The sequence below is a fragment of the Siniperca chuatsi genome, linkage group LG21 (genome assembly GCF_020085105.1).
Source record: "Siniperca chuatsi isolate FFG_IHB_CAS linkage group LG21, ASM2008510v1, whole genome shotgun sequence".
Taxonomy (NCBI): Eukaryota; Metazoa; Chordata; class Actinopteri; order Centrarchiformes; family Sinipercidae; genus Siniperca; species Siniperca chuatsi.
Window position 1 is genome coordinate 9,203,218 of NC_058062.1, and position 22,349 is coordinate 9,225,566.

Sequence of the window (22,349 nt, forward strand, 5' to 3'; positions counted from 1 at the left end):
AGAAGTGAAAAGCGATCCATTATCTGGGATTTTTTAAAATATATTTTTGACACCTGATTACTTTGAAGGGTTCAGTGGCATCATCTGGCACTATCACCAACCAGATCAATAATATTCATGTTTTTGTCAGAGTGATTATCGATAGAGCTGAGAAAACCTAAGCTAACTTTTTAGCGTTATACACACACACTTTTACACTTATATATATATATACACACATACATATATATATATATACACACACATACATATACATATATATATATATATATATACATATATACATACAACATACATACATATGTGTGTATATATATGCATATACACACACACACACATACAACATACATACATATGTGTGTATATATATGCATATACACACACACACACACACACACATATATATATATATATATATATGTGTGTGTGTGTGTGTGTGTGTGTGTGTGTATTGTGTTTTTTTGTTTTTTTTACCAAATCACAAATCACCTTTTATTGTACACTTGATGAAAGTTGGTTTGACATTATGTGCATATTATGTGCAAATCTCACAGTGAAAACTGTTTCCAGTAATATGGATCTGCATCATTAGACATTTAGTGACTGTGGCCACTGTGTACAGCAACTTACAGCATGAGATGACTTCTCTCCAGCTCTGTCTTATCTAGGGCACTGCCTGTCAGCTCCATCTCATCCTTGTTGCTGCTTGGCTCTTCCTCTTTCATGGCCGCCTCAGACGGTGACTCAAACACCTCATCTGCGTATGTGGACAACTCCTCCTGCATCAGAATATCCTAGAAAGAACATAGCAGAAAGAAAATAGTGAGTAGAGGTGCAAAATATTGTAATCCCATGGGTTTTTAAAATTAGGATTATTATTCTATTATAAATAAACATGGTTACATATTAACAACAGCATAACAACATCGTTGTTTTTCCTTCCTTACTCTGGCAAAGAAAGATGTGTCCAGTTCATCAGGAAAATCGACCATGTCGTCTTCCATGAAGCTGGCGGGGGTGAAGCTGCGTCTTTGGGCCCGTTTTAGAGTGCTCTCCCGTAATGAGCGCCCCTGAGAAACACACACACACACACACACACACACACGCACATACACGTACACACACACATACATATGCATTCACAGCTGTAATCTTTCTATCACAGCAGGTTACAAACTAATACAATACCAATAAAGTCCAATCAAGTACAGAGAGGAATGTTCATAACAAGTGTTTTGGTACATTTATTTTCCTGTTTATTTATAGCGTATATGTTATTTTTACAAGCATTGTACATATTTGTATTTAAAGCTCATCCCTCTCACTCACCTTGACCAGCGCTGCTGCGGCCCTGAAGCTCATCTTTGCAACAGACTCCCTCTTACGTCGGCGAGGCAGTCGGTTGAGACCTGAGCGGGAGCTGGTGAAGGAGCAAAGCGAGGTGGCTCCAGGGGTGATGGGGGTCTGAGGCACGCTATAGCCATCCACCTCCTCCACCATACGGAAGGCTCGTCCTCGTGCCAATGGGTCCACAATCTGGAGACCAATGGGTTCAACAAGTGGTAGTTAGAAAGACAAAATAAAAAAAATATTAATCATCAAGAGACAGCCATATTTGACCTCAGACATTCAACACATGCTGTAAATAAGATCAATTTAACACAAAAAGAGAATTTTTGGTCATAATGCACATGTGTGCCAAGCTGATGTCTCAGTTGATATATTCAAGAACATTAGTTAAAGAATGATCAATACCGGTATTGGGAAGTTTTAAAAAAACCTATAATTTGTTTATTTTTTCAGGTTAAAGTACATGATTATCCACCATCTGCATGACATATTTTCATAAAAAAATATGGATTCAAATAAGATCAGCATTTAGCAAAGAAACCCATTTATTCCTTTACCTTTTGCATGCCATGCTGTGAGGTGGGGACATAAAGAGGAGGCGGGGTCTCAGTGCTGGTTAAGGAGATGTTGTCCTGGCTGGGCAGATCCATCTCTCGTATGACCTGTGGTTTCAGCTTTCCGTAGCGCAGACTGCAGTGGCGCAGGCTTTTTCTCTGCCATTTCTGGGTGGCATCGCCATCCTTACTGACCCCAAACCAGTCCGCTGTTCCCCTAACACCACAAACACTGACCTTTCAGCTCTGGGTCACAAAACTCACACACATGTTTCATTGAATTCATTAAATGCTATCTGGCATGATGAAACTTGCCAAAGAGATATAAAGGCACTCATTGATGACCCTCTTAACTCCTGGAGAAGTGGGTCAGCAAACATGCGTGGGACTGAGACCACACTACCCCGGATGTAAAAAAGTGCCCTAGATAGTGCAAGTAATAAGACCAGTAGAGGGAACAAGCCTGGGCATGTTTATGTCCAGACACACCAGAAAAGACCGTCAGCCAGGTACACACACACACACACACTGAATGCATGGTGGAGAGTCACAAACTCTCCAAAGTCTAAATGTTCAAAGAAAGAGAGAGCAAGAGAGGGATTGCTGGCGTTGTGATGCTGCAAATAAAATCCAATTTATTCAGATTTTCCTAATCTTAACTGACACAAGCAGAGAGCTAATCCAATTATCAGAGAATGAGGGATTTTTCTGAGGTTTTAATTGTGTCCTACTCGACTCCATATTGGCCCATTCCACCAAACCTTGAAGAATATACATACAATCACATTGTTGAAGTTGAAGCCTAATAAGTACCAGAGCAAACAATGTTACTGCACCCCGAGGGCAGGAAGTGGAAGTGGAAACATTCTTCAAAGGAAAGTTCAGGCAAGCTAGCTGTTTCTACACTAATTACCAGCTGCAGAGTGAATTTTCAGTGAAGTTCAGTTAGAATCTATTTCTCACTAGCTCAGCCTGCTCTTGCTTTCAGTGAATATGTTTAGCTGGTTGCCTGGTCCTCTGCACTCAAAATACGTATCAGTGACATGATTGTACAGCTAATATTTTAGCATAAGTGTGCCTTTCTTTGCAGCAGTGGACATGCCCTCACTAACCTTAGTTTCTATGAGTATGGTGGAACATAGTCATGGCCCAGACTTGTCTAATCAGTGTCCACTGAAGAAGCCATCAGACCTGGCATGTCAGCCTTAAAATGCTGGCTTATTAACAAATACCACTCAGAAGCAACAATTTATTGTGATGAATGCTGTTTGACAGATGTGTAGGGAAATGTGTGGCCCCTCTCGCTGCCCTGTTGGGTCATTACTGTAACTCTGAATAAAAAGAAAGAAAGAGGAATTTGTAACAGGAAAATTGCAGCTTTTGGTTTCGGGTCCTCTTATGACTCATTTAAAAAGAAATCTCTGTGGCAATGACATGATTTACAGCTGCAACAGCCGGTGACTGAGTGAGAAACAACAATTCTTGACAAGTGTATCATATGTAACACTCTCTGTCAGGTGAATAAAAATCTAAATTTTTAAGCAACATTGGAAAAATCATGTTAGAATTAACATTGTGAGCTAAACATACATACAGTATACTCACTTATTGGAGTCAGGAGTATAAAGATCTGACCCTAACGCAGTCATGTGAAGTCATAATGCACATAATGCAACCCTGCCGTACCTTAGCAGGGTTCTGGAGAGTGAGTGGTGTTTCCTGGTGCTGCGGCGAGCAGCCCGCTGCCCCTTAATGGGCACCGTGTTAATCCGCTCAAAGTGCACCCTCCTACTGCTGTGACCAGGCAGAGTAGGGCCGGAAGGTGGCGAGAAGGAACAGAAGGAAGGAGAAGGAAAGAGAAAAGACAACCGACAGTGAGAAGGAAAAGTGCAGCTGGACAGTGCTGTAGCCATCATGCAGAGAGAGCAAAGCAGGTTAAGACTTGTTTTTCATTGAGATTTACCACATTAGGAAAATTATTACCGGGCAGATGACATCAAGATTGTTAATCTGAAACAGCCATGCAATTTGGAAAAAGGCAAGGAAAGCAGAAACACTAGTTTTTTTTTTTACATGCCATTGGACACAGGCAGCCAACATCCTCCATTTAACTCATGAATCTTATATAAGCATGTGCTGCTTATATTAAATAGCATTTCATTCCATAATGTGCAAACTCGAGACACATCCTATCTGATGTAAAATATATATATATATATATATATATATATATATATATATATATATATATATATATATATATATATATATATATATATATATATTTACATGCTTCTCTGCAAAAGAGTTGTGAAGTTCTTCATATTATAATCTTAATGCAGGGTACAACCCACATATATCAAGGTGTCAATATATAAATCCAGTGTATTGATAACTGCTTTTACCTCTTTATGGTCTGCGTGATGGATGACTGGCGTTGCAAGACAGGCCGCCGGGTGTCAAAGAGGTCGCGGGGTGGGGACTGGAGGTGAGAGGTCTCCACTGGCATGCTGATACTGCGCAGGAAGCCCTGCCTCTTCACCGGCTACACGGGAAAGGAAGCATAATAAAAATGGTGAACACAAGTCATGACAAAGGTGACAAAAAACAAGAAGGGGATTCAGCGAGAAAGACCACCTGAACAAAAGTGGGAGGCTCGTCTAGTGACATCTGAGCCGTGGGAATGTCCAGTCTGAGCCAGGGAGGTTTCTTCCTCTGCAGGCTGCTGGTGCTTTCCCGCCGTGGTTCAGCCATGTTCTCTGTCCCACCCCAGGCCTGCCAGCTACACAGACAGAGAAGGAGAAGAAGATGTTTGAGTCTCAGTGAATTACATGTAATCTTTAATTACTTACTTTAAAATGCAAAATCAAAATTTTAAGGGTTTTGTTTGCAGCTATAAACATGATGGTCGCAATGATTTTATGCTGCAAAATTGTTTCACAAGAGGGTGCTAAGGCCCCTTATTTGATTCAAGCATGGGCGTTCACATATTTCTGTTCATTGGATAGTAAAGGGGAAACCACTGAGAAGAGAGAGACTGTAGAGTCTAGAGCTGTTTACCCCTTCCCCAAAACAGTTCACAGAGCCATTTAAAAAAGCAAAAAATAGTTGTGCTGGAGAGTGAGGAAGTTTGAAGTCTTAAAAATAATCCCTTAATTCTACAGTTAAAATCAAACTTAATCCTTATTTGTGGTTAAAAGTTGCTCTGCTTCCAGCAGACATTTATCAGAGACTAATGACTGTGTATGCCTTTCCATGACGAGTAACACAGTAGCAGTAAACCTCACCATCAGACAGCCTGCCTGTAGCTGCAGCCTTGTTATCATCAGCCCCCCATTTTACTGTCCCATCATCTAACTTCATTTCTCTGGGCCTGGTGATTCATTTCCTGTAATTTTCTTAATTCCCATTATTCCCATGGAAAACTGAATTTACCCTTTTTCCCCTTAACAGTAAACAGCCACCATTTGCACTTCAAATGATCAAGCAGCATCCCACAAAAATTTGTGTATGCATAGTTATGCATTCATTATTGATTAAAGCAATCCTTCACTATGCAGACAAGAGGAATGTACAAAATAATGCCTTTCTGCAAAGCACAAATGTGTAAACTTGTGAAAGAGGGCACAATCTCAGCTATGGAGCTTTTACAAAACCAAATGAGTTTGAAAAAAACCCTTTCCTGTCCTTAAGTTATTTCTGTTTCAGAGGTATTTTAGTTAAAATGCCTCACAAGATGGCATCGTCACACACTCAGTCTTGATGTCACATCAGTGGCTTTGAGCTTTGAACAGTCACAACAGGTCACGTCATCACTTCTTCTGATACAGATCCAGCTCCTTGAAAAAAGTCCATCTGCTTCACGTTGCCATTTTAACACACCACAGGCTTTTATTTTAGCCCAAGTGATGATGGGAAGTGTTGTCAGTAGATCTCAACAGAGACGGAAGGAAAACCTCAGCCTGAGGGCAGCAGGGGTCATCACCAATGTGTGAATATTTAAATACAGTCTAGCTTTCGCTGTCAGATATTTCTCAATTCACCAGTTCACAGAAGGACACCGGTATAGTTACTATATCATATGCTGACATTTATGCCATAATAGAGTTATTGAGTGCGCTGAAAAACCAAATTGGATGTTTATAGTGTGCATGGTGAGTTGCTATAGTGGGGTTTCATCTTTCATTCACTGTCAGTCTGGATGGTTTTGGCCTTGTGCATGTATTAGGTTTTTATATTGAATGTTGTTTGACCTCCAGTGACATTGTCTGGACTGATTAGCAGATACCAGATTAGAAAGGCAGACTGGACCAAAGCTGGCTGGGGCAGAGTCAGAGACTCTCAAGTGTGGGAAACAGAGAGAGATGGGTGGATGAGGACCAGTAAACAGAGTGAAAAGTGACACATTTTGACACATTCTGCTTCACTCTACTTTAACCCATCTAATTGCCGTCAACATGAGTTCACTCATGATTTTTTTGTATTACTAAAAAAAAAGACTGCAATTTCATCTGTCTGTAAATGCACTGAGAACAATCATCACATCTCTCTCATGAACTGGCTTCTAACATAAATGCAAATCTGACACCAGTATCTCTGCTTGTGCACAACAGCCCTCTCCCTTACCCCAGGCTAGAACACCCGACATTTAATTACTTTCGCCATTAGTTCAAACAGCAGGGCTCCTGATACAGAGCAGATCAGTGATGGGCACCAGCTTCAGGGTTGCAGATTGAAACAGACTGGGACTGAACTGAAAGCAGCCAGTGAGGGAACCCAATTTTCCTCCATGCTAAACATTGTTTGATTGCTTAAGCTTTGGCTCCTCCTGCTTTAACTCTGTTTTCACTGAATTCTGAGTTGAGGGACAGGTGGAAGCAAACTAAACAACCCTCATTATTCCTGCGCTGCACTTTTCCTCCTGCTTTAGGCTTTTTTCCTACTGTCTCCCACTCTTCTCGTCTTTACTTGCATGTGGTCTCTGTGTGAGTGACTGGCATTTACAGGCAATTTTAGCTTCATCATTTCCTTATGCCTGCTGTCTACTTGCTAGCCAAAATAAACCCCCACAGACAGACTTAAAAAACAGTCAAACTATGTAAATGAAGTGAGATGGTGGCTGAAATATCTGACAGCTTTATATGACACTGAGACCAGCGCCATTAATAAATATCTGAATCTCAAACAGCAGCAAAAACTGTTTTTTGATCATGCCAAATACACTTCAATACATAGACATGTAAAAGTAGTCTTGCAGAAGATGCCAGCAAAATGTGATGCATTAATGCAGTCATACAGCTATTGTTATAGTTTAGTATAGTCCATTAGTCTGCTGATCAGTGGGTTGTAAGAGCATTTGGTCATAGCCAAAGGTAAACATTCGAAAGACAGCCAAACCAAGTGCCTTGGAAGTCTGTCTCCCTCTTTCTCTCTTGTTCTCCTCCAAAGTCAACATGTCAGCTGAACTGGCATGGGCCTGCGACTCATGTCTCGGGTCTTCATAGGCAGGAAGTCCTTCAGAAGGAAAGATATCCTTGGGGGAAGGAGAGCTGATTGAATTCTGTGTTTGGCAATTATCCAGGCTGGAGAATTAGCCCTCCCTTGACAGTGCATGTTATCTGTTCATGGTCAAGTTTGACGGTAAAAGAAAATCAGTTGTAAAGCACTGGCTCAGTTAGACAAGACTACAGTACTGAATTCATTCTACCTGACCAACTGCTTAGCTAATGCACCACAATGTCTTATCTTACCCTCAAGGTGATTGCGCTTTTTTCTGGTTGAGATGCATGGAAACAATTTGAAGCGTGTAACTGTTTCCTAAAGTGTTTACATTCCCAGCACTGATTTGAGGCTCGCATTCTTTAGACCACCTTGATTTAATCTAGTTTCTCAAAGAGATTTGTTTTGCCTTCAAGATTCAAGAGGGAAAACACCCACACCCATAACTCCTCGCCTTGCAAGATTGGCTTCCTGCCGTCGTTTGGTCCTTGTGTGAATCTAACACTTCCTACTCAATCACGAGACCCATGACAACCCTGCATGGATTGTTTTTAATTCTGGGGCTGACATTGCTTCTCCAGGCCACTTCTTCTCTCCATTAGGCAGGGGAAGACAGACAGGTGGTCAAAACACAGAGGACAAGCTGACATCTCTCCAGGTGCAGAGATGTCCAGCAGTCCATAATGACTGGGGTTGACAGGCATAACCAGCACTCTCTTTCTCTGTCTGGGGAGCTGCAATCTATTGTAATACGTTCTGAATACAAACTCAAGCCCACTGAAGTTTTCCATGCCATCATTTAATATAATCACTTGGTAATGGTCTCAGTCATGCGGAGAAAGGCACTGGCTTTTGACAACAGAGGCCCAGCTGTCACAGGTGAGGCTTAAAGTCAAACAGAAGACTGGCTCAGTGGATGGAGCTGTAAGTGCCACCCTGAACACACTTAAACTGGAGTAAAGAAAAGCTTAGTGAGGGTGGGGGCCATGCTACTGCTTAATTTTGTGCTTGTTCATTGTGCACAACATAACCAGTTTTCTACAATCACTCTTACGCTTCAAATATGTGCAGAGGCTTGCTAGAGAGCATTGCACTCCTGCTTCACATTCATCATAAATAAAACAGTAATCTGGCCATGGCCTCTTTTACATTGGATTGGTCATCTTTTCTGCAGATGCCTTCTTTAACATCTTCAGTTCCTATTCACTACCATACATGAAGAGAAATGATGGACACAGAGCTTTTTAAACCAAACACATATTATCTACAAAGTGCACATGAATCTATCATATCACATGTTTTAGAAAAATAATTTATGAATTAAATATTTGGGATAGTCTTGTGAAATAATTGTACATTCTTGAAATCTTCTCTATCCGGGGCCATTTCTAATCTCTGTGCATGCCATACCAACATTCTTCAAGTTCTCTGGCTGAAACTAAACCAAGCTGAAATGGCAGAGAAGAAAACCACATGAAGTCTAACCATTATGGACAGGAGCTGGCTGGTTTCCGGGTACTGTGTGTACTCTACTGCTATGCGCTACTCTACAGGAGGCAGACTAGCTGCAGCCACACTGAGGGTGGCTGACAGAGCTGTGTGATAAAGGCTGATGCAACCTCAGACGGCTGGCCAGGTAGGGCCCTGCTTGCTCCTCGCAGGGATTATAGAGTCAGGGTGGACAGTAGGTAGGAGGAATTGCCACCTACAATGCATGGGTAGGCGCCATGATGGATGACCTCATTAATCTGGGTAGTGAGAAATCCGGATACCTCCTTCTTAAGAGCTGCAGCGCTTCCTGGCCTCAGGCCTTTGTTCCTCCTTTCCTTCTTTCATCCTCATTCTCTTTCTGCATGTTGCTTCTGCTTCTTTGTCCACTACAGGTCAACTTTTTGACCACTTAGACTCATATTATTATTGTAGTGTTACCTAAACATTTTTCTATGTATTAGCAAGCTTTTCAATATCGAGTAATGTTGCTACAATTCTGTGTAAAGTAAGCAGGTTCCAGATTGATTAACAGATTCTTACTGAAAACCTAATGGCACAAACAAGTTATGTTTGGTTTCCCCCATGCTCTAACAGTTAGTCATTCACTACTATGTATTGTTTCTTATGTTTCACTCCATTCTGGAGGCAATGCTTGACACTGGAAACAATGGAGGGAAACTAGGCTATTCAGGCAGTCACGTCTCTCAATAATATAACAAGATACATTCTTGGTAAAGGCTCTTCTCAATATAAGAACACATACAAAGCAAATAAGACATTTTCTCAAATGAAATGCCATCTAGATCAGACACACTTAATGCTGTCATTGTGAAATCAACCTCAATATACTGTAGTTCCCTTAAATGGAGTTTCGTAATGATGAGCAGAAACTCATGACCACACAGTCATTGTAGTGACTGGGTGGAGGCATCTGAGAAACAATATGAAGAAGCAACAGCAACTGTTCCTACAAGCATCCAAGGCCCATCTGTGCATTAATTGCAGAAAAATGCTTTTGATCTTTATATAGCACATTGTGTTTCCGACCGGGATGAATTAAGAAGCTGACAAAGCTACTGATAATACATTTTGGTGAGGAGAACTGAAACAGAAAGAGAAACAGGTACTAAAATAAATGTGTTTTACTGTTATACATTAATGCCTGGTGACTTAACTAGTTGTGGAAGTTGATTTGGAGTTACATCTATGATAACAACGGATGTAATTAGAGCATTTCCCTAATGTGTCTCCTCATTTCTGGCTGCTCTGGCGACTATGAAAACAGTGTGACTATAACACATGGCTGCACAATTTGCTTCTCAACAAAAATAAAATTGAGCTGTGGTTGTCAATCCAGGCTTAAAGCCTGTCTCTATCTCTCTTTCTGCCCATCTTACAGGGAAAAAATACTTCGCAAAAAACAGCCGCAGGCCAGAGAGTGAAGTGCAACTGAGCACCAGTAAAGCTGCAGTCATCTGAACTGACCCTAGTGACACCTGACAGGCTGTCACATCAAACCAGGCCTTACGACATTAAAAAACACACACAGCAGAAATATCTGTCGCAGCTGACCCTGAGATCAAGTGTCACAGCTAGCTGAGGCGCAGGCATGGTGGGCAGGCGGGGCTGCTGTGACTGGTAAGGTGGGTGGCTGAGGGTGGGCATGGCTGACACCCAGCCAAGAAGGGTGGAGCAACTCATGCCTTTTCCCATGTTTTCCACAGATCTTTAGCTCAGGCTGTCAACACTAGGTGGGATTTTACAATGGAGACTTAACCTTTTAGTCTCAGTGGTTTCAGTCTGGAGTGACAGATTTTGTATTGGGTCTATTGCCAGGCTCCCTCGCGGTCATAACAGTGTTTACTAAATGACAGGATCGAGTGCCAGAGATATGAATAGCTCATGAAAGTATAAATGGCCTCCTAACAGTGGGCTGTGGGCATGTGGTGTATTTATAGAGCTCAACTGCAAATGTACGTCTGGATGAAACTGTAGACCAACATAAAAAATATCCTGCTACAGATCTCTGCGCAGTGGGCTGTTTTCTTTCAAAAGCAAACTACACCTCTCAAAGCTATGCACATCAAACTAGTTTTATGGAACTGGATGCGTCCATTTAATGACCACCACTAGAAGCAATATCTGCATTCATTTTTGTATTGCCTGCACCGCTTCCCGTCTACCTCTACAAAGCCTTATATATTGCCAGGCGAATGCAGGTCCTGGAAAATTGCGCTTGGTTATTTTATCAGCACATGACCCAGCCTTTCTATGTGCAGCAATATCCTGCACAGGAAATCAATATGAAGGAGAGGTGAGATGTGTTAACAGAACACAGAAACCAAGATATACAATTACTTTAATCTCAGTGTTTACAAACAGAATATCAGCTCTGCTTAGCACAAAGTGTTCTTCTTCTTCTTTTGCAATACAGGTGAAACATTATTACATGTGTGGCTTATTCAGCACTTGAATTATTTAGTCATTCTGCACAGGTGAATTATTTACTACATACTTCCTACTGGCGCTACAGTGCACATGGCCGAGGCCCCCTAGCTAAAGCGCCTCTTTTCTCAGGATTGTTAATGGGCCTGTTTCAGCTCATAACAAATAGTAAAGGCCTGCTTTCTCTTCAGTGGAAAAATAAGGCTCACTTACTAAATCCGTGTCATGTCTCAGTCCAGAGCTGTGTTTGTGTCTCTAATCTTGGGGAAGAAGCTGACAGTAAAAACTCCCTCGGTGTGGGCTATATATACCTCACAGGCCAAGACAACTAGATATGGTTCTATACAGTAACAAGTACAACAACTCCATGGCCACTTCAGTTAGATCAGGTAACACCCTGTTGAATAAGCTCACAGTGAAACAGCCTTCACCACTTTGGGATAAAGCAGTTGATAAGCAGTTCGTTTTAGGCAGGGACTTCAGCTGCTAGACCTGAAACCTCTTTGTTTACTGTAGAAGCTTATCTTCAACTTACTCTATCTCCAGCTGTACCCTACAAGGAAGCTCAGTGCCTACCACAGAGTGGGAAAATCCAGCAGCTCCTGAAACCTACTGTACAACTCCACACTGGGGCAAAAGAGAGTATGTGCATGACAAACAAGGACTGTTAATGAAATTCAACAAGACTGTAATACTCCAGAGGACATGACCTCATCTCAGAGGCTAACAGAGAACTGTGGTAGATGTTTAAAGCCAACAGCTACAATGGCCAAATAAAAATATGGGATGAGAAGCAATTAGATTAAGCTAAGATTCTGTCTGCATAATAGATAGCATGAATGATAATCATGAAATAAATATAATTGGATTAAAAAAGTTTTTTCAAAAAGACCTGCTGCATAATTTGTAATTTTACAGACAATGACAGAGTCTCATAAATTTGAATGTCTTTTCCAAAGCAAAATACTTTAAATTCCATATTAAATTTCCAAATTAGACAAGGGCTGTCAAACCAGATCAAAATGTTGATGATTTTGGTCTAGTTTGACAACCCTTGTCAAAGATATAAATGTCAAAGATCTGTTTGCACTACTCGCCATAATCAGGAGATCAATAACACAAGCATCAGACTTTCTGACAAACTTGTAGTGTATTTCTCACCCCTTGACCTGCCCTGGTTTGACACAACATCTTAGATTTATGGCTTACTAAGAGAAGATGCTTTAGACAACAAAGGGAAGTAAGCCCTCTTTTTTGTAGCATCCTGTCCTCCCAAATGTGTCCTGAGACTACAAACAAGCACCTTATTGTCTACGGGAAGTTTGACATTCTCTCGTTAAGTGAGTAAGAGGAGAATCTCAGAAACAGCGTGCCCTAACAACATGTGATCCCCATCTAAATAGTTTCCAGCATGATATCAGCCTGAATCAAGCATACAAAAGGCTGCATTGTATGGCCTGATGTAGACTGGGCTGAACAAGGGTCATTGTAGAGCCTGATCGTAGTCAAAAAAAGCAAGAGCAGGCTTAAGTTTTCATTCCTCCATCAATGGAAATGGTGCATTAAGCAAATTCCCGGCTAAGATAATTACTCAGGGTAGGACACAAGACGAGTTAACTTCATTATGGTTTAGCAGAGACATCGTATTGGCATTTTTGGTTAATGGACAAAAGCTATATCCAAGCTAAGCTTATCAAGTCATAAAAACGGAGAAAACACAGCACACAGTGTCATGTTACTATCACAACTGTTTAGGTTTATCTTTGTGATCTAATCAATCAACAGGATTAAAAATACTTCACAAAGGAGAGCCATCATCTCTGTCATCTCACATCCTCTGTGGGAGACCACCAGCATGGAGAGAGGTCAGGTTACTGCTTATTTTACCAAGGAGTGCTGGAAGGAAGGAAGTGCAGAGCAGAGGAGGGGGAGAGAAGCGCAAACGAAGGCAGGAAACACACTGCAGACCGGGCGCATTATCCGTGTCCGGTCCACACAACCACGGAAACAACATATACTTGCTCACATGCACAGGAACACATCCACATTGCACATGTAAACATACACATCACATCCCTGGCCATGATGAAGCATACGTCACTGTACGCAGAAAATAATGGACCTTGTTTGAGTCAGGCCTGCCGCCCATTCCGGCCTGGCGCAGAGCGGCCAGAGAGTGAGATCTCAGTGCAGTGTGACATCAAAGCTAACATGTCTATTGAAGAGAGGAGATGAAGTGTGGCCTGTAACACTGGGATAATGGGAATTTGCCATATTAGCATGGATTCAAGCAGAGGAGAGAATGGTGTCTAGTCTTTAATAACACACAGAGCTTTACAGAGTCATTCCCAAAGTTGACACTTAACAGGGTTTCCGATAAGGAATGATGGGTTAAACTGAATTCTTATTCAATTATACCATTACTTTAAAATTAGATTCTCAAAGGGTAAACTAATCCACAACATGATGACGAAGGACTCAGAGGCTAACAAAATGCCTAATTTAAAAGGCTTTTCCAAAACAGTCAACTTTTGGTCAGTATAACAATAGTATACAATCATTATCAGTCAGTATACAATAACTCACTTTTTTCTCAAAATTGGTCAAAGAAAACTGAGTAAGTATGAAAACCCCTCTTAAGTTGCTTTCTTTTTCTTGTTGACAGCTGCTGTTGGACTTCCATGTCCACAATAACTGCTTAATCTCTCCAAAAGCACATTAAGTGAACCTGTATCAACAAGAGAGGAGGAACACCCATATCAAGGATGTGATACAAAAACATATGTGTACTAAAAACACATCAAACATTCGTAAATGAAAAACAAAAATGTTAAGGACAGCTTACAATCACTAGTCACGAACGCAGGATATCAATCATTCATTATAATATTAGAATATTTAAATGTTTGACTGATTTATTCTTTCCCACATGAATCACCCTCGACTGTATTAGCAATTTTTAATAGATTCCCTCAACCTTCATAGCAAAGTCTAATTAAGGTTTTTACCCCTAAATGTTTTAAACATTTCATTTTGTGCACTTGCTGACATTAAAACGCCACCTTCACATGCAATTTCAGAAAATGTCTCCTTGAAAGATGTAACAGCCCAGAGTACAGATTATTGACTGCATTGATTTTCACCACTGCAGGCTGTGAATTTTATGTACACACGCACACATGTGGACGAGTGAGCATGTGCATGTGCAGTGTGTATGTGTAGGTGTGCACAGCCTGAGTTAAGAGTCAAGTGAAGGACAGGGAATATCAATTGGAGCCAGCAGCTTCCTTCTGCACCAAAACACATTTAGTGTCACGTATCACTGTCACATAGGGCCAGATTTTCTGTTTGGGATGACAGTCCAAACTTGATTCAGTTGCAGGTAGGAGAATTTTATTTTAGCAGAGGCAACAACAGCAGGACTTATTTAGTCTTTCGGCTCCAGGACGGGACACAACAACTAGGTCATTTTAATAAAGCTCCCATATTTAAATCTCTTTCATCTGTTACACAGGCATATATGTCTTACATGCACAAATGTTATCTGGATGGGTATGACTTATTGAAGATAAAGTGGTTTGACCAACAGATAAGTTCTTACTCACAGCTACAGTATGTGCTCCAGTTCCTAGCGCTGCATGTGGTGGGAAGAGCATTAATCACATTAATCGCACATACTGTACATCAACTACAGCATACCCTCTGCTCAAACTGAGGGTAAAAAAAATTACTTTACAAACAGCATGTTTCTAATATAGTCGCTGACATTTGCAACCCACAGGAGAAATCTGTGGGTCTGACAGTTACTCATCACTGTGGTGGGACACAAATGTGGGTCACAATACATTTTGGCAGAGGCTGTGAACAATGTAGATTGTGGAGCAATGACTCAGATAAACGTGAGGTGAGATTTGGGTCTCTGTGTCAAAACAAGTGAGAATCACTCATCAAGGCAGCGCCATTTCTATTACTGGTTTTCAAAGACAGTTCTCAGAAAATCCAGATACTAAAAAAACATTCACAGATCCATGTGTTACTGTGTACATGGTAAATATGTGACTTGAATAGCACTAAACTCAGAACAGTTGCATTACACGCACTAATTCATTCATTCATATAAGTAGCAAAATTATTTTTTACAATTTATATTTTATTAATATATATATTTAACCCAAAACTAACCCTATCTGTGTTTCTTCTGCCAAAGTGCTATCAACATGAAGAGGATACAATAACAACAGAATCTGTGCACCGCTGCATTCATATCGTTCAGGATGTTATTTGTAGAGCACACAAAAGCAGTCTGCTACAGAACAGGCCAGTGATCAAAGCAAATAAAACCTAATTTCAGATTTTCAGTTGTCTGACATCCATCCACTGCTGTATGTCACCCATGACATAATCATATCATGTATTTACCACCTAATAATCTAGACTCTGATATAGGCTACTCTGAGGAAATGAGGGGCAACGAGGGAAACACCCAGAGGTGAAGCCAGGGTCTCCGACCTGGGATCAGGGACATATAAAAGCAAGGATGATGGGGGAGGAAGGGTGAAGAATGAAGACATGCAGCTGGGCCAAGAGATCTGTGGAAAACTCCCGACAAAAGTACAGGAAAACTGGGAAGGCTGGGGCAGGTCCTCTGGGACAGTCACAGCCCCAGTGAGGGGGACGCCTCCTCAGTCCTGATTTAACTGAAGAAAACACACAGACTCTTTGTCTATGGAAATAAAGTCAGTTTTCCCCCCCAGGTCACAGAGCACACATGTAGGGATGCTTCCTTACTCTGCTCTGGTTTGACAGCAAGCAAATATTGTCATGTAGGAGCGACAAATAATCAGGAAATGTAATATTGGTGAGTAGACAGAATGTCTAATTCAGACAAGATGAAAGAAGTGAAACTAACAGAATGGGAGTACAAACCCTGACAGGCTCCAGGAACAAATTACTTTTCAATTGTATTACTGTTCATGATTGTTCTGAGTGAATATGCGTCACCATATATTAGGCTTCAAGCGTGATGCCTTCACTATAACTGGGCGTGATCAGCTGGGCACCATAAATGAGAGGCTTTACATCATTTTCCCTGGCACGTGGCATTACAAGCTCTGTCAACTGGCAAATGGAAGGGAAAGTTGGCACGGGTGTGAAGCGAAGCAGACTCAGTAGAAAAGGAAAGCTGAGAGTTACAGGATCAGGTACTTGTTCAAATATGCCAATGGCACCTGGCTTGATGCCACGTCAGTCCGTCTGACTGACAAACATTTAACACAGTCCAACAGATTAACCCAAATCTATTTGTATGAAAAGTACAACTTAATAATAAAATAGGACCTAAAATGCACGATGAGCACACTTTGGTGACCTCTCAGCACTGGTATTTCAACACTTACATGGTTCAAGTTCAGTCAAAAGAAAAGAGCATTCAAACTGACTAAGATCCACCTCTTCCGAAAAATGCCAGTAAAAGAAAAGTCACAGAGGAGTCCAAAACACACCCTCAATTCTGGGAAAGCTGCTGGAGTGAGTTTGGCGCGTGGTATGTGATGTTGGTGGGACTGCTGAAACGGTCCAGATATAACTGTGTGTGTGCAGTTCCATTCAGGGAACAGTCAACTTGAGTTTAGCAGTCTGGTACACAATGAGGATTCACAGCCTCTGGGTATGACGACTGACTGTGCCAAAGATAGAGGGGCAGGGGGAGGAGTGAAGGGGGCTGGGGGAAGGCTATCCTATTTAAAACTGCACTCTCATCGTTGCTGTAACATTGCTGGGATAATGTATCAGTCAGGGTGTTCCTTAAGTTGGTCCTCTGGTCTGACAATGATCTGAGAAAAAGTAAACAGACACAACACAGTGCTATCATTGCAACAGTTGAGGCCTGTGCTGCATGTATTGCAGTACAGTATCCAATGTGGATTAGCAACACACATTTTCTGGATGTATTTTCAATATTAAGTTCTAGTCTGTCTAACTCTTCTGTAATAAGTCAAACTTAAGAAGGGTTGACCATAAAGTTGTACTACTGTTGTGTAAGTTTTGAAACAAAACCCTCTGTCAAGGGAAGACTACGCAATTGCAACATACTTGATATATACTGTCTATTTCTGTCTCAAGGCACCTGGTAAAGAAAGATATTTATTGGGTTATCTGCGAACACACCCTCTGAGAGCTCTTCACATTCAAAGAGGAAGATCAAAGTACAAGGAGCCATTGGTGCTTGTCTTTAAGCACAAGCCTTCTGAGAAAAAACACACAGCATTCCCACAGCCCTGAAAATGAGCTTTGTCCTGAGGTTAACCAGCCTCAGACACCATGTCAGTGAGAACACAAGCTATGGAACCAAAAACACCCTGTAACTACCAACCCCCAAATTAGATGTTTTCATCTCTGCTACATCCTAATGGTGGCCTAAACCAAATAACTGTGAAAACAATTCATAGTAACCTGTATTTTCAATTTAGTCATACCTCTGACTTTTCTCAGAGCATAAAAGGTTTCTAGTAAATTCTGTGAATGCCGGTTCATGTATGACTGTCTGGCTTATGACAGATGAGGTGCTGACTGTGAGAAGGGCTGGGTGGCATGTTGGCAGACAGAGGCCTTGGAGGCTCAGAGGTAGACCTGAAATAGCCCTGCTGCTGCATTACAGCATTACATCACAACTGACTACACCGACATGGCTACCACTGCATCATGCCACCGCCAAGATGTCATGGGACGGGAACAATTGGATGCAATGGCTGTGAGTCACACAACCAAGCCATCAACAGGGGATGCACTCTGAGATCTTGCAATACTCAGTATACCATATTTCTAGGGAGACAGACAAGCAGCCATAGGATGATGATCTGTCAAGCAACAAACACCACACTTCCTGTATAATTATAATAAATGTGCCACAACCAATACATGTTTTGTTTTAGATTTTCCTCTGATTTCAAGGCAGAATGTATCTGCTTACATTCCTTATTGCAAATGCACAGCAGACACTAGACACAACGCGGTTTTTGGTTTTCCACAAATACCACATTATTTGACATGCAAGAAACTGTTCCTGCTCCTGACAACTTAGTCAAAACTGTAACCACATCAAAGTCAGATAGGTATTAGGTGAGCGAGGACTAGATCAAACACTGCCTGTGGGCTCTCTCACCATCAATCCCCTGTAAAACCATACCTGACATGCTTTTTAAGCTAATCTCTGTTTGAGCTCAGTTGTGGGAACAGTTGTAACCAATATATTTAGCAGGAAAGCATGTGTATTGTCTCTAAAGTAGCAGAACAAGTTGGTTAACATGTTTGACCTCTCCAGATACTGCTGCCGTGCCCCACATTTGCAAATCAACCAAGAAGACAATCTTCACTGTAGCAGCAGACACTGGCTGTGATGACAGATACATGACAGTCTCAGAGAAATATGTAATTCAGCTCTATAATATTTAAACTTAAGCTTTTACAAACACTGCATGATGTTAACCTCTTCAACACTATTGTGTTTTAATATTTTAATACAGCAGATACAGAATATAGAACATTAATGTGATATTGTTATACAGTGTGGAAGTTTTTTCAAAAGCTGTTTAAGGGAACTTTGATGGGCAAATCAGCATCCTGTCCCTTCAGAGTTTAACAGAATGTGAACATGTGAAATGCTTAAATGAAAAGCATGCAGAATGATCAGATTATCCTAAAGGATAGAAATTGATATAGTGGACCCCTTTAAGAGATGTATGCCCAGTAAATATTACAGATACAGACAGACTTATAGATAGACTTAATACAGTATGTTATACCACCTTACTATTTCGTATTACTCCTTTAACATATATGGTCAGAGCAAATTTCTACCTGGTCAGTAATAAATGTAAACTTCAGGTCGCCTGTAAAAAAGGATTCTCAAGTGAACAAATTTTTGACTTGTGATACAGATGTGTTTGTTGGTGAAACAGCCTGAGGTTATTTAGAGAAGCATGTGCTCTGCACACATGGGACTGTTCAGCCCAGTGACGCTAATTTTGCTTGAACTCGGAGAGAGCTTTATCCAGAGACTCAAAGAAGAAAATGACCAACAATCACAGAGAGTACACCCATGTCCAGGAACAGGCAGATTTTAGAAGGCTTTTTCCAGGAAATCTATTGCTGTTTTTTAGTCCTACTGAAGATTGTGTCATCTTATCAGCAGTGCATCAAATCTACAAAGAGAGACCATTCTGGACTAATAAACTGTGTCCTGCTTGTAGATGCATCATCTTGAAGTGATTAGGCCACATATGAAAAACATTAACATTAACACTATGGTGCTATTGCATAGTGATGCATGCTTTGAGATGTATGGAAAGAAATATCTTTTGAAGAATGGCAATGAATGAAGGTGTTACATAACCACTGAGCGAAAAAATCTTAGCTCTGTAGCTCTTTTGAAGGCAATACCATGAAGCAGTTGTACAGGACTGTGCACTTGGCCAGACTGACAGAAAGACAGATACCGCGCCATGAGTCATGCAGGCATGACTACAGTGTGGCCCCCTCAGCAGCCCCCCTGAAAAAACTCACATACCAGCCAGTCAACACAGGCCAGCCTGGATGGTCCACCTGCCTCAGCAGAGCTACTCCCATCTCTCCAAGTATCATGTACTCACATGCACCCACATAAACATCCAAACACACACACACACATTGGGAACATTCTCTCTGGGTGCAGTTGGAGTAGATACAGAGGATGAGCATGACTGCCACTATCACACATCAGGGCACTGCTTTATCGGTGTGATTACATCACCCCGAGCCATGATCCCCCTCCCTCCATGAGATAAGGTTTCAGGAACACTGGGCACACAAACCGGCCATGTGCTCCTATGTCCTGTCTGCCAAAATAACTCAGCAGTTTCTAATACAGTACGTCTATGGTTTCACTTCAGTCTGCCCAGGTATTGTAGGACACTGGAGTGCGTAACCTTTCTGATGTCAACAAGTTTGCAGTTTGTTAATATGTGAGCTGCCATCCTGGAGCTTTCAACCTCTGATGAGTAAAATCTAGACATTTAGGTGGCTCCTCCACGCGTATGCGTATTTGTGACAGTCTGCCATGAGTCACTTTGAGTCACCATGTGTTAGTGCCTCATGAAACCCACAATTCAGAAGAAAACAAAGCTCTAAGAAAGAAACAATACTTTCAGGTTTAAAGGAGTCGAGTGCAGGGAGATGATTTGAGAAGTACATGCTGTTTGCTGCTCTTTTCATCCACATTTTCATCATGAATTATGTAACTATCTATATTATAGCAAATAATGCTGCTGTTTGTTGATTCATAGAAACATGCATAAACATTCATGATTGCCTTTGAGGAAGATGGTGGTGATGCTGATGATGAACAGGAGAAGGTGGAAGAGGAGGAGTTGGAGGAGGATGGACAAGGATAAGTGAGGTCATGGTTGTAGCTTTATGCACATGTTGCATGATTATTCAACAACATAGTCATTCCTTTGTCCAAAATTGCAATTAGGCTGAGCTATCTTCCATCAGCCTCCAGCCACATGAGATAATGTTGCCTGATCTTGAAATCAAATCATCAAGCCTTTGGCTCATGTAGCTTCTCAGCCTGTATCTCATTTTGGACATGAGGCTCATTTCACACCTCATTCATTCCACTTCAACTCATCTTGAATATGTAGGGTATTTCACTTTTCTTTTTTTTTTTAAAGTGACTGGGCCTGAAAGTACACCTAATTACACGAGCACTTTAAATAGCCTACTTTCACTATGAAAACTCCACTAAAAGCAGCGCAAATGGCACAGCACCCTGTAACCGAAATGAAGCTCTGACTATGTCCAGCCTGTATGTGAAGGATTCCCATGTCGACCAATTGACCAGTTATTCAATCGACTCGTCTAAGCTCGTTCGATCCTCCTCGATCACGACGCGTGAGCGCTTCCTCCGACTGCTGCCTTCCGTATGCTCGACCACGGGAGTCATCTAATAATGACACAACTTACCCTTATAACAATCAGCTCAGATGATCTCCAGCAGCAAAACAAAAAATCCGGTTTCACAGATTTTGTTCCCAGGCAGCAGATGAGTGGTTTGTCACATCATCCTGATAGCGGCGCAGAAATAAACACGTTTCTTCTCCACCGCGCAGATGTTTTTAAGCCAAGCCCGGTGCCGTGGTATTAAATCTGGTCACTTTGATCGCACCAGCAGCAGAGGCAGTCCAAGGTGATGTGGCCGAAATGTGGCTGCCGTCCGGTACTCTGCTTCCCACCTACGGATAGAGCATTCCCACACTGCTCCATGGATCAACCCGGGGTAAGTTTTCTTCTGCCGGTTGTAGCCTAATTCAGTTTGGCGGAGAGTCAGCCCCGCCCTGGACTGGAGACGGTCTGTGGAGAAGGCAAGCCCGTCAAGATCACCAACCAATCGGTGTGTACACAGGGAGGCGCTGCTTCTCCCGGTTAACGGCGGTGACTAAGCGATATCTTCAACCAGATTGGGGTCCGGAGGCTGAAACCGGGGTTTAACTCTCTCCATCTGCAGTGATTCACTTCATAAATGTAAAATTCTCCGTAGAGCTCCCTTAAATTAAATATTTAGGCCTAATGACTACATTTAAATTGTAATTAATTTAAATAGGCTATATTTTATAATAATCATTTCATAATAATTTCCTGATCTGCAGTAGAAGGAATGGGAGAAGGAAAAACCTAGTTCAGTTTATAATTTATTTTATTGCGGATACTTTTAAAGACAAAACCTTTATGAGGGAAAATTATGTAAAAATCATAGTGTCAAGGACATTTTTTAGCAACAATTTGTCTGAAATTCCTGGAGGTTCAGAGGTTATCATGATCACTGACAGACAGTACTTACAACCTACTACTACCAATTAGATTGGCGCACTGGAAAAACACACTGGATATGTCAAAAGTACTTGTCATAAATGGCTATCCTCAGCCTGGATTATCACTGCAACCTGTTATTTACACAGACCTACTTGATTAATGTGG

The 22,349-nt window shown here is 41.5% G+C and overlaps 1 protein-coding gene across 4 annotated transcripts in view; it reads right to left on the reverse strand.

Annotated features, from left to right (window-relative positions):
• Positions 1-21,726, reverse strand: part of rhbdf1a (rhomboid 5 homolog 1a (Drosophila)) — a 29,056-nt gene extending 7,330 nt beyond the window's left edge. The window contains exons 1-8 of one of the 4 annotated variants that reach the window (XM_044180571.1): positions 21,339-21,726; positions 4,542-4,686; positions 4,310-4,449; positions 3,591-3,695; positions 1,908-2,121; positions 1,330-1,536; positions 948-1,070; positions 631-794 (exon numbers count right to left, since the gene is read on the reverse strand). In XM_044180571.1, coding sequence (XP_044036506.1) covers positions 631-794; positions 948-1,070; positions 1,330-1,536; positions 1,908-2,121; positions 3,591-3,695; positions 4,310-4,449; positions 4,542-4,658 — 1,070 coding nt within the window. In that variant the 5' untranslated portion in view covers positions 4,659-4,686; positions 21,339-21,726. Of the gene's footprint in view, positions 1-630; positions 795-947; positions 1,071-1,329; positions 1,537-1,907; positions 2,122-3,509; positions 3,569-3,590; positions 3,699-4,309; positions 4,450-4,541; positions 4,687-21,338 lie in introns of those variants that run through there. The other 3 variants (XM_044180570.1, XM_044180573.1, XM_044180574.1) reach the window with 3 other exon arrangements.
• Positions 21,727-22,349: the final 623 nt, after the last annotated feature.